General features: G+C 34.1%; 1 protein-coding gene across 3 annotated transcripts in view; it reads right to left on the bottom strand.

Annotated features, from left to right (window-relative positions):
- PDS5B (PDS5 cohesin associated factor B) overlaps nt 1-13473 on the bottom strand; it is a 102919-nt gene that overhangs the window by 36721 nt on the left and 52725 nt on the right. For all 3 annotated transcript variants that reach the window (XM_059493342.1, XM_059493344.1, XM_059493343.1), the window contains exons 13-22: nt 12243-12356; nt 10677-10758; nt 7480-7528; nt 5864-6003; nt 5673-5788; nt 4584-4689; nt 2788-2948; nt 2023-2146; nt 1107-1265; nt 260-328 (exon numbers count right to left, since the gene is read on the bottom strand). In XM_059493342.1, coding sequence (XP_059349325.1) covers nt 260-328; nt 1107-1265; nt 2023-2146; nt 2788-2948; nt 4584-4689; nt 5673-5788; nt 5864-6003; nt 7480-7528; nt 10677-10758; nt 12243-12356 — 1120 coding nt within the window. The remainder of the gene's footprint in view (nt 1-259; nt 329-1106; nt 1266-2022; nt 2147-2787; nt 2949-4583; nt 4690-5672; nt 5789-5863; nt 6004-7479; nt 7529-10676; nt 10759-12242; nt 12357-13473) is intronic.

Here is a 13473-nt window from a genome sequence, read left to right as displayed (position 1 = left end):
TTAACCAAATTTCTATAGTATTTAACTCCTATATTGAAGAGGAGGAAAAAAAATAATTTTACTTTAAGTAATCCAGCTATCATCACAGTCAAGTGTCAGAAAACAAAACTACACCTATAAAGAGTTCATATAAAAACTTAATGAAGTGTGTACATAAATTTATGCATAAAATAATAATTTAAAAATATGCTCCCAAGAGCAAATCCTTATTAAGTATTACAAACATAAGAGACAGGAAAACATAGTACATGCTACTCACTTTAACAAGGGTTTCAGGAGACACTTCTTCATCTGGGACCCAAAGTTTTGTTGTCTTTTTTCCTGGAAGCTAAACAAAATGTTACATTTGTTACAGTACAGTTACTCTTCAGTGAAACTTGTAACCTTCTCTTTCTGTTTGCTTCTGGAACCAATACAGCAGCACTCCCTGGTCAGCTGTATGCCTACTGTATCTTACAGAAGTAACCACTACAGAAGTGAGATACCTCACTATCCAAGTATCAGCAAATTCAAGATTAATAAAGGAACTGGTTGTTGTTGTTACCTGAAAACTATTCCTTTAGGGCATAATAGACATTGCTTTGAAAATAACAGTTTTTCCATATCCAGTAGATTGGAACCTCACACACATTTTACTGTTTTAGAGTGTGTATCTTTCCCTAAGCAACTTCAAGCAATGCACGAGTTCATTTTTTGACTTCATAATCACTTTAGAATGAACACAAAATTGTTCAAAAACTTTAAATTCAGTCCTCCATTTAAATAGTGTATTTTAATTTCAAATGTAATATACTTCCTAAAAATCACAACTCACTCAAGATAAGAAACAGAATGAAATCATAACAATTTTCCCCTTTTTAATGAAGGCCAAATTACAAATGATGAAATGCTGTGCTATGCAGGTCATCACTTTAGTAAGATTCCTAAATCAGTAGAACTCTCCTTTCCTGTACCATGTGTTTTGAATAGAGTCAAACTACATGAGTAAATCAAAAGACAACTGTATACAAAAAGCAGAACCAGCATGCCAGATATCTTCCCAAGAACTTGGTGAGTATGATACTGCAGAAAAAGCACTCTTAATATAAGGTTTTAAAAATACTCACCCTATCATTCATTAGCAAATCTTTAACAATAAAAGTAGCAACCAAAGATTTCAAAGGGGCAGCAAATTGGTCAGGTGCAAGCATGGCTATATGGCCAATAGTAACCAATGGCGTAATGAGGTGCTCAAAATTGCTTGGATCCAGGCTTTTATGCAGTGGCTAAAAAAAAAAAAATACAACAAATTCAACTATTTCTGATATAATCTGTGTCTTACTGAAGGGATGGAAATGACTTGTCCATGTCTATTTCAGAAATACAATTCCAAAAGAACTATTGATTATTTAAAGATACATTCACTAGCCCATCAAATCTTTCTCAAGTTAGAGGAAAGGTCAAGATGACAGACAAAATATTTATCACCTCTGGATAGTTCAAAAAGTGACAGCTCAAGCATGACCATTTAGGAAACAATGGATTAAAAAGCCTACTTTATTGTGGGAGAACAAGATCTCAAGCTAGCAATTCCAGTCATGGACTATGATTCAGCCTTCAAGATAAGAGGCTGAGGGCCACTAATTAAAAAGCACATTTGCAGTTACAGCTAAAAAATTCACTTAGTCTGTACCACAATTCAGTTTTCCTAAATTTCTGCAACCATTTAAATACGTTTGACCATTTTCAACAGGGGTAAGGAGTAGCATATGGTTCCTCTTTCTATAAATAGTTCATGGTTCAAGTACACAGCCTAACACTTGGTTTTACTCTACCAGCTCTTAAAATACACAACATAAAACATGACGAATCACGAGATACAAGAACACCCTCTACTATCATTCTTCAGGCCAAAATCATGTAAGAACTAAAGGAAAGGGGAAAAACATATTTCCTAAATCTGCTACAACTTGCAACTACATCCCTTAGTTTACATATGCAATATAAAAGATCAGTAAAAGTAACTCAAGTATTTAATATTACCTCAAATATCTGTGCAAACTGTGTTTCTTTGCTGGAAAATATTGCATGGATGCAGTGAATAGCATACTTGGCTTGACGAGGGGGTCCCTTTTTAGCTTTATGGTGCAACACTGGAAGCAAAGCACTAAACAGTTGTGTAACAAAACAAATAGACAAACAGAGCAAGACATAAGTAATTTCACAAATGCAAAATTTTCCAAAACATCAAACTAACAAAGAAGTACAGATATACATATAAAAATCACAACACTTCTGCAAAAGCACTAATTGCTTTTGTTTGGGTAATTTCTTCAAAAACAAGAAGAAAAAAATTATTTACATAACTTGCAAGCAAAAAAATCCTAGTTTTTGTTGATAAAATATTATGTGCTAAAATAGGCATTGATATCTGCACAGGTACTAAATGTTTTTTGGAAATATTTTGGCCTACATATCGCCATTAAATTGCAAGGAAAGTTCTTACACTGCATATATATATGCATATATATATATAAAAAACTTAGGAAAGAATAAGTAATTCTGAAGGGCAACAGTATTAATTATAGCAGTATCAGTGACATACTACCTGTCACTACTTTGGATATATTCATTTCCCTTCCATTCTTCAAAAAGGACTACAGTTTAGTTTTTCAAAATCTCTTTTTGGAAATAATACTTTCTTCCAAAAGAATGCAGGATAACGCTACAGCAGATGAAAGGCAGAGTGAGAACTTCAAAAATCTTATACAGTAAATGTCACTGCTCAGAGTAAGATAAACAACTTACGATCGTATGTGAGGAAAGTCTTCTTCAATTTTACTTCCTGTATTTTTGAAAATTTGTAATGCAGCTTCTGCCACTTTTTCATCATCCATTTTCAAGCAAGCAAGGAGAGATTCAAAAGTTTCAGCTGAATGAAATGAGATAGGGTGCGTAAACGAAAGTACCTGCCAAAACATGATGAAATCCATGTTAACAATTTTTAAAGGTCCACTTATACTAGGACACTTCATCAAGAGTCATTTTCCACTGCCATACTGGAACATTTATAATACTCTCCCTGGTTTTGATTCATGATCCACATTGCTCTTCTTTTTTTTTAGTAGCTCCTAAAGTTCTGTCTTTATACATGACTTCATTAGATTTAATTTATTTCCCCAGTCTCAGTTTCTTCTCCTACTATTCTGACCATGTACTTCTCAGTGACATTAGCAAGTACTGGGTTACAGCAGGAGCAGGTCTTAGGAGAAACCCAACTGATGCTAAGGAAGCAATATTCATGTTTCAGGAGTTTTACTTCAGAGTATTTTTAGAATGACTAAATCCACTTTAGGCAATGCAACACAACATGTGCTTCTGAAGCCCATCTCAATTTTGTTCTTCTGAAAGGAATCCAGCTTGCATGCCTCCAGACTTCATGTTTGTTTCCTCAGGGGAAGAATTGATTCTGCTCTGAAGTGAAATTCCTATCTCTAAAATAGCAACACAGACATACTCAATAGGGCCTCTAGTCCCTCAAGTTTTCCATATTAACTTAACAGATTCTGTACCTCTCCTTCAGATTCTTGGACTTGGCTGTTTTCAGGTATGACAGTCCTCCCATGTTAAAAAAAATTAAATAAAGAAACCTTTAATTGATCCTCCTTGAAATGTGGTCTTCTCTTCATTTTTAAGTGGCTGTTGATTATTAGCCTTGTTACACATAATATTCTGATTTATGGTAGAGAAACAATCCTCAAAATCTACTAAGTTCTTCATATGCCGTTTCCTATTTTAACTAAGTTACCTTCCTTCCCACTTCATTGTATGGCATTCCCAATGCTGGACTTCTACATTTGTTCTCCCTGTATTATTCTGATGATGTATAGACCTCTTTGTTTAGGGCAGTCTTACTCCTCTTCCTTAAATGTGTCATGCCAGGTCATGCAAATATGTAAATATTGACTTGGAAGCCTTCATTCAAGCATATACTCCTTCACAAAATGATTCATTCTTTCTTACTCAGATGCATTCTTGTGCTACTGGGTATCTGCACTTTTAGATAAAAGTTCAGACTTGGATAAAGAGATTCACCCTTTCAGGTGAATCTACTCAGTCCTTAGTTCACCTAAAATACTCTGAAAACTTCAATATGGGAGTCCTTTAGATTTTAAGGCCTCTGAAGTCAACTCCCACCTGGACTACTTGACAGTCTTTGCTATGTTAGCCCAGTTTCAAGATTACTCATAGTTGAAATACTTAAGACCCCAACTTAGGTGGAACACAGAGGAACCACAGTGCTGCACTGATGTATAACAGCACCATGTCTACAAATCGCTGAATTCATGCTCTAATAACCAAAACTGCACTGCTACTGTCTCACATGCAACTACTTTTGGCTTACAGAAAAGTTTCTAAATCATTTTTAAAATAGCCTTACTGATGTGCCAAGATGAGCATGAAGCACAAAAAACCAAACCGGTTTCTTCCAGGTAGGCACCACATGCTTTTGACTAAAAGCAGTAAGTGCTAATTAAAAATTTATTTTAACAAAGTTTTTTGCAAAGTTTCCCATACTCACTGGCCATCAGGACTATACTTGCCTTCAGCAATTCAAGACCTGCTCTGATTGCCTGGTCAGTAGGTACACCCTCATCTTCATCATCAGCTGTTCCATCTATAGACTTGTTCACTTGTTTGATAAGGGCACTGAAGAGGAAAACAAAATATGATCTTGTAGTTACTGCAATTCCACCATGTATGATTACATCTTAAACTTGTGAAAACAATCTTATTAAAGCAACTTATTTAAAACATAAGCCTACTATAAACCAAATATGTCAACTACATACATAATCTGGTTGCCCTCATCTCCTATCCAAATCAAAGCATTCTGAAGCATTACACTAAAAAATATTCATCCATCATGAATTAAGAACTATATACAAATTACTCTGGAAGGATGACCAAAATAAGAAAACAATTTGAGCATTACAAGCAACAAACTCAATAAGAACTATGCTGAGATTACAACCCGCTACAGATTCTTAATAATTGATGGAGAATAACTGTTTATAATAGTTAGTCTCTAACCAAGAGGAAAAATAATAACCATTTAAGAATTCTGCTAAGAGCTGATGATAAATTTAAGACCTATCTTCTGCATATTTTTCTTGACAGTAAGGCTTATGTCAAATACTGCTGTTAGTTAAATAATCATTTCAGCAAAAATAATTTCAGCAATCCTCCCCCACCATAACTTCTTTGGCTCACTCTTCCTTGAAGTCTTGCTGCCTCATCATCATAACCTTTACTTCCTCAGTTACATTACTGTTTATATCACTATGAGCTAATATTCTGGGTGGAAAGTTTCAGCTGAATAGTCTGGACAGAAATTTGTTTTAAAACAAGTCAGCTGGTCACAAACCATACTTCGTCTGTCAGCAACACATCCACTTTTACTGACAGGTCGTCCCAGCTATGCTGAGTGACAATGCAATTGTTGCTGTGACTACATTCTGGACAAGGACAGAAAAACCCCTACACAGAGTGAAACAGAAGAAAATAATGCAGGTCACCAAGCCTTAAGCCACATCCACCCAGCTTATTACTGCTTGTGTTTAAAGACAAAGTAAGAAACCTCAGTTTCAAACTCTGTGATCTATGGCCAACAACACATACAAAAAAAATACCTGATGGATTCAGTATCAATGTGCACAGGAGCAATTCTCTCAAGAAGAAACTTTATCATTTCCAGGAAAGGATTTGTTGGTTGCTTTGGATTGCCCAACTTCTTTGTTATTTCCCTCTGAAATATAAGTTGTGATTAAATTTCTAATCAATTCTATTCCAAAAATATTCACACTTTAAGAGCAATTCTTACCACACATCCTTCAGCCTGTTTGCAAGAACATGTTGGGCTAACAAGCATTTCTAACTGACTTCTTATTTTTTCATCATCTTCTAGAACTTGTGTGAACTTTTTCATGAAATCTTGAGCTTTCCCTGGATCAGGAAGGTTTCCTTTAAATAACAAAAAAAAAGTTCACTATGCAAATTGCACAAGTTTGGAACATCATACAAACCACACAAAACCCAAACCAAATGAACAAAAAGAAAAACTACAAAAAAATCCAAACCATAAAACGCCTCAAAATAAGCAGACATATCTATGAGGACACAAATTTATACAAATTTCCTTTGGCTAATTGTTTTCCCCACCCTTCACACTCATTTTTCAGCAGGTCTAGTTGCTCTTGCTAATGATATTACTAACAGCTGAAACTGACCTCATACTGTAAAGCCTGAACTCCACAAGAAAATATACTCTGTATACAGATAACCCAATGCAACAAGTGTGAAAAACATCAAAAAGAGTATTTTTGCTAAAGTACCTTATAAGTAAACATAAGCTTTACAACAAACATTCAAAAACAAAAAACAGCATTTAAAATGCATTAAGGAAACATAAGATTTATAACAGCTTAAAACATCCAAAAAAAAAGGCATTTAAAATGCATTTCTTCAACTACACCTCATTTTATGTTTATGTTTTATATTATAGCAAGGCAATTTCTTGGCAAAGGACTAGTCTACTATTTAAGATGCTTCATATTTTTTGGTCCAGACAGTGTTAAGCAAAGCTGGTACAGAAGGTGGTGTAGCACTACAGGACGGTTGGTTCAAAACAAGCCCTATTATGATTTTGTTTTGCTGTATTGATTTTTTTAAAAAATAAACTGAGAACTAAAAGTACGAGAAAAAACACAAACCAATGAAAAATAGATTAGTATCATGGCCAATGAAGCAACACAGTTCATTTTTTTCCTCTGTATTTTTCAAAAATGTGCAGTCTTATGTAGTTTATTTTTTTGCCAGAACCAATGGCATTTTTTTTAAAAGGTGGATTTGAAAACAAATTTTCAGAATCGTAAAGCAAGTTTTTCTTCATACTAGTTTTAATGCTATTGGCATGGTGGGCCTGGAGAACAAAAAGTGTTGCTTTTGGGATGGTGGGTATTTCTTTCTCAATAGTTCAGCTTACACAAAACTTCTTCAGCTTTTGAAGTGCTTTCCTTGCTAGTGAAATACAAACTCTCTTGCATTTCAATGACATTTACAATACTAAAACCTCCGAAGAGAGGTAAGTTAGTACACAGCTTAGTAGTTTAGTTAACATCTATGAATATATACTCTATAACAAATGTTAAAATAGACATTAACACCTAGATCATCTAGACCTTGATTAGTCCACAATGCAGCCAAAATGCTATGTGATAGGCTTCATGACTGATGTTTTCTTACAGCAAGAGAGTAATTCTGCTTAGTTGCCTTCATTCTTAAAAGCATATTGCTGCATCACGTTTATCATTATTTGCTTTAGATTTTATCTGCTGCAAAATGCTTTTTTTATAAACTTACCCCAAATTATTTTAAAGCAAGAAAGCAATATAGTTCTACTGTAATTTTGAGACACTGTAAATACTTTCAGTGACTTACTTGTTATAACCATCACTTTTGAGAATATAGCTTTACTGCTGGCATCTGTCTGCAAGTCACAAAAGAAAAATGGATTAAGTAAAAAAATTTCATTATTTATTTCCATTTGAATATTGAGCAAGGAAGATTCCAGACTGCATTAACAACAAGTCAGCATCCATTCTGCTAACACATCAATGCGTTAGAAATCAAAAACCACCACTGCAAATTCAATGTAGACACAGGAAGTAAAAGGTAGATCATCGCTACAGATCAATTACATAAAATACTTTTATTACTTTTCAATCTACCATATAACTTATGAACAGCATGAATGGGCTATCTGCAGTGCGTAGTCTCAGAAGAACACCATCATTTTCAGGACTCCTAGCTGTCACAGCTGAATTCACATGTTCAGACAAAAAAAATTATAAAAGACAGAAATCAGATATAATTTACAGGATTCAAGTAATGCTATCAGCAGACACAAACTTCCCATATTCAAATCTCTTGTGACTCAGGGGAAAACAAAAACTGTACTGTGGAATTTCTTTCACCCTGACTGTTCTGGTCTCCTAATACTGCCTAATCTTCAAGTTCTGGCTAAAGCTCCCATCAAAAAACATTGAGCAAACTACTAATAATTCAGCCAAAAGTCAAATACCTGAGGCAGAAGTATTAACTTACAGGAGTATAACTATATTGAATTACGACAGATTAAAGAAGTTTAAGAAACATTTCCTTTAAGAAAATCTGCTGTGGCACTTGATCATAGTGCTGTGGCACTTGTACATAATTTTGCGTTCATCTGCAGCAAATGAAGATTATACTCCAATAGACACAAAACAGCATTCACCCACTTTTCTACATACGAACAGGGAAGGTTATGTATTTTATTTCTGCAGAAGGAGAAAACCAGAGGAGCTGTGATTTATGCTTTTGCTCTTCAGAAAAGTAACTTAAAGGTAAGTTTGATGTCCCTTCTCTCAAGTCAGGAGAAATTATGACCAGCAGCAATAAAAATTTCCTTAACACATTTCCAGCCTCCTCAATAGTGCTTTGTCTGAGAAGGCCTTGAAGAGGAAATAAGGAGGATGCTCACAGAGTTTCAGTAAATGGCAGAAAGGTAGACTAGGAAGTTCAAAGACTTATAGTTACAGAATAATGCAGGTTGGCAGTGACAACTTTAGGTCACACAGTTGATCTGCCTACTCAAAGCAGGATCAGGTTTTGCTTCAGGCAAACTTCTAGTTGCATTTTAAATATTTACAAGGATGAAGATTTTGCAGTATCTCTGCGCTATCTGTTCCCATATTTGATCACCCTTACTGCAATCTTTTTTTTTTTTTCTTACTACCTAATCAAAGGTAACATTTGTACACTATTTCTTGTCCTATTCTAGTTTATCTCTGAGAGCTCTCACATTGCCTACACTTGGCACAGGGATAACAACCACAGGAGAACAAATCAACAACTAAGCTATAGTGATTCCATGAAGAAATTAGAAGTGAAAAAGCACACCAAAAACTCATTTTCTAAAAGGTTACTATTTGATCTCAGTTTTGCTTCCTGAAAGAAATAAATGTTTACATAGCTCTGAATTGCTAATGAATATTTGTCTCAAGATTAGTACTTGGACTGTATGTGATAGTCTCAGGTGCCATTGCAGGCAGCAGAAGTGTTGCATCAGGAAATTTTACTTAATTTAGTATGTCAATTTACACAAAGTTTTACTTATTTATTCTGGTATTGAGAAATAAAAGCAAACAAACACTTCAAAGAACAGCATTCAGCTGCCCCTCAGACACCTCTCTTCCCTGCTCTGCTCTATCACAAACCATCTAAATTCTCCCATGTAGTCTTGTTATTCAAGAGAATATCCAAGTGTAGAGAACTAGCATTTAAGAGCAAAAAATAGGAAAAAATCCAGATGGACAAATGCAAACATGTCGAAAGCAAGCACTGTGTCTTGAATGCAATGCTTATGCTGGCATCAAAACTTTCCTGGTAAATAACCACATTTGATATTTTACAACTGAAAAAGAACTTTTACGAGTTCTGAAAACCCAAGGAAAAGTTGAAATTTCACTTTCAACTGAAAACTAGAAAATATCATGGAACTAGCTCAGGTATTAAATGCATCAATGTTAATATTAAATGCATCAAAGAACATTAAACAGTACATGAAAAGCATTTCAAAACAGTCACCAAGATACAATGAAGTATTGTTGTGCTAGCCTTTACTTAGACCTTAATATATTACAGCATGTTTTTAACACACTAAGTCAAAATTATTAATTTCCCTGCAGTATCTTTTTATTAGCAGGACACTAGCATGTCTAATCAGATACTTTAGATATTCCAACCACACCGCTACCCACTCTTCCTGGTTCAGGCAATCCCAGCAAATGGATAATCATTAAATTTATCTCAGTACAAATATAGACACACACAGAAAATAAAAATCACACAATGAGGCACATAGAAATTTGAGCATGGCAACATTTTCTACTCTATATTATTTCTGTTAAAAAAGCATCAGATCAAACTTCTAGCATTAAAGTCAAGTTTTAATTATATTTCAAAGCATATCAAGAATTTAGTTTTATAATTCCCCTACCCAAACATGAGTAAGAACATAGATGTAACTAAAACAAACTGAAATTCACTTTATGAGAATATCCTAAATGCTCAATAAATTCTCATTTTTCCCTTCCAAGCAAAATCTGTAAACAAGAAAATTACATTGTAGTCTGGTATCTCCAGTACAATATTTAAGAAATTTCTGAGAGGGAAGAGGAATGAATAACCTGTTGGGACAAAAATATTCCAATTTATTCAAAGTTACTAATCACATGTAAGATAACAATTTAAGAGGGTTTATATAGGTACTTATTCTTAATTACTTGATTTGGCAGTCAAAAATAATATGCTGGTTTCACCCTGTTTCAAGAGCCAGAATAGTTCTGGCAAGATGGAACTCAAACACTAAGGCAAAACATTTTAGAAATTTCTATAATACCCTTTTCCTCTTCAATTTTACAAACACTTTGTATACACATTTCCTTCAGCAAATGAGTCTAATGGAGTATCAGTTGATTTTCACAGTATTTTCTATCTGCTATTACAAATAAGCTTGAGATAGCAAAAAAGGGTAAAAAACAGTACATTAACTAGAACTGCATATTCACTGGGGAATAAAGATAAGTTGAACTCACTTTGGGTTGTTTTATTAGATCAACTAAATCCTTTACTTGATGTCGTAGCAGATTTTGACATTTCCACATTTCATTTAATGCTCTAAAAATAGAAAAAATTAAAAGAATTGTCAAAATTATCTGTTCAAGGAGTAACACAACTGTCCAAAATTAGTCTTTACAGTCTTTTCAATTTTAGACTCAGAAATGTACTTATCACCTCAACTTTCACTGAGTGAGCAAAGGCTAAATATTTCCTAGTAGGATACCATGGAAAATAACTTGGTCATTTTAGACTGAAACGAAGTTTCATTTCAGATGCTTAAGTACACTGCCTTTTAAAGAAGGAGGAAGTAACTAATCACTTGTCCATTAAGAACTCATTTGTACAAGCCTGAAATGACTCTTCTAAAAGCATACCAAGAAGTAGGTTAAAGCAGATGTTTAAGATTTCTATCACCAAAACAATGTTTTTCTTGCAGACAGGAAGCAGCTACTAGATGAATAAATTGTGAAAAGTGGACATGATTAAGTTTATAAGAGATGCATGAAAGATACTCAGCAGAACAGAAAATTAACACACTTTCCAGGAATAGTAAGCCATATAAATAGAAGTCACAGCCACATTTACAAAACTTATGGAATCCACAAGTAAAAAAATCATTTCTATATAAATAACTGAACAAATTATGTCTTTAAAATGAGTACAAGAACTGTAGAATTCAGAAGTTACTTGTTGCCTGAAATAACAAGTAACTTTAAAGAACCCATTATGCATTTTCATTTAGCCTACACCAAAAATTACTAGAACAGTAAGTTTTTATTTTTAGTATATTATTAATAATTTTAGTTTGTTATAATTGCCATATCTTTGAACAGGCAATACAAGAAATTAAGGGGATTCAAACATCAGTTTTTGTAGTAGTGGAAAGCTTTGGAATCTTTTAAGGCATTCATTCATATACAAAGCCTTTTCTAGTCTCTTTCACAGGAAAAAAAGACCCTCTATTTGATTTTCAAGTGACTGAGTACTACTACATGAAAAACAAAGTAAAACTATCTAAAATCAATCCAACTGTGAACATGACAGCAGCATAACTGCTATTAGTCAAATTCAGGTGCATGTACCCATTTTAGGCTGGAGAAGGCACATAACACAATAATAACGAAGGAGGAAAGACAAACAATTAAGTTCTCAAGACAACTTGGCTGCTGCAACAAGGAGCTTATCAATTAATTAATTAAGAAGTTGTCAGGTAAGATTTAGGGCTGATCTACCATATCTGTGTTATCTCTTTGCAGACATGAAAGGACTAGCAAGCCCTCAAGCTTCTTTCCAGATCTTTAACATTATGTTTTTACCTGCTTATGGTTGAAATGTACTGTATCTTGTTAGAAAATATCCTGTAAGTTTCGGGGTTTTTCAAAATCTCACTTGAAAAATAGATGCTATTTCTACATTCTGTTTTCTAACAGTTTATAAACTATTTCTATCCACTGACTTAGGCTACTGATAACAATTCAGAACTACTTTACAATGCCATTTTATTAAAAACTATTTTGCAAGCAGTAAAAAGCAGCACGTACTTCACAGCATTTGAATCCAGTGTTGCATAAAGGTAATACAAACACTTCATCCGCTCGTTTGTTTCCAAGTTATGAGGGACCATGTACTGAGCAAAAATGCGTTCAACAAGTAACCTGAAAGACAGGATTAAGACATTTAAGCTGTGCAGGAAGAACACAGCCTGGAATTGTTGAAACATCAATTCAAAAATTCTCAGCCCTATCTAAACATCAGTTATAGCAAAAAAATTATGGAGATATTCAAAAACCTAAAGCTCAAGTTATTTGACATAATTCAGCATAAATTAAACAGAAATTTTTCATTATAGAAAACACAGTGTTAATGCTGGCATTAGGAGATTTAACAGATCTCCTAAAATTATCAAAGTCAGAAGTATTAATCTAGAAGAAATCAAACAATTCAAGAAAGATACTAACTACCAACCCAATAAGATGTTATCATTTAATTTCATTACAAGTCAGTATTGGGATAAATTTATGAACTGACCCAAATTAATTGTCCTAAAATAATACTGCTACTACTAATAATAATGCTTAAAAAAAAAGAAATATCATGTTGATTATATCACACAAAATCATGAAACCCAGAAGGAGAATTCAGATACCAATTAGAAGAAGCTGACTTCCTTCCACCCTTATCTGGCCCCTTCCCCACAGGCTGAGTTTATCCCATGACTTTTGCTTCTGCAATATAAATGCAGGTATACTCCCAAGGGAATTATTAAAAGCTTCAGTGTAACATGAAGCTCCTTATTTGGAAAAAGGAGGAGAGAGAGGCTTGAGCCTGACAGTTACCTAGAAAAGACTGAGAAGAAAATAAAAAAAGAGAAACCAAGCCCACATGCTACTCCTCAATACCAAGAAGTCCAAGACTGAGGTCCAATACTGAGATCGGTATTAATAGAATGGAGCAAACCATTAGAAACAATCATGTATATTTATGCTGGAAAAGAAAACAATACTCCTTATACACATTTGGAGCAGGTGATCAAAACCCAAATCCAGCTAGTTCAAAAAGTTTAAGAAACATATCCACAGGTAAGACTGGATTTAAGGATCCAGACAGTCCATTTCCACAGCACTATGAAATAACTACTTGTTTTGAAGGTAACTTTTTGAGGTTTTGCATCTTTGAAAAGACTTGTATGGGTTTGCAACGCCATTAGTACCCAAACACACTGTGAAGGCTCATTTCCAAAGCCAACACGATGACCTTGATTAGTGAAGGCAG

This window comes from Ammospiza nelsoni, chromosome 2 (assembly GCF_027579445.1).
Source record: "Ammospiza nelsoni isolate bAmmNel1 chromosome 2, bAmmNel1.pri, whole genome shotgun sequence".
NCBI lineage: Eukaryota > Metazoa > Chordata > Aves > Passeriformes > Passerellidae > Ammospiza > Ammospiza nelsoni.
The sequence above is the reverse complement of the archived record's forward strand: the minus strand, read 5'-3'. Positions and strand labels throughout refer to the sequence as shown.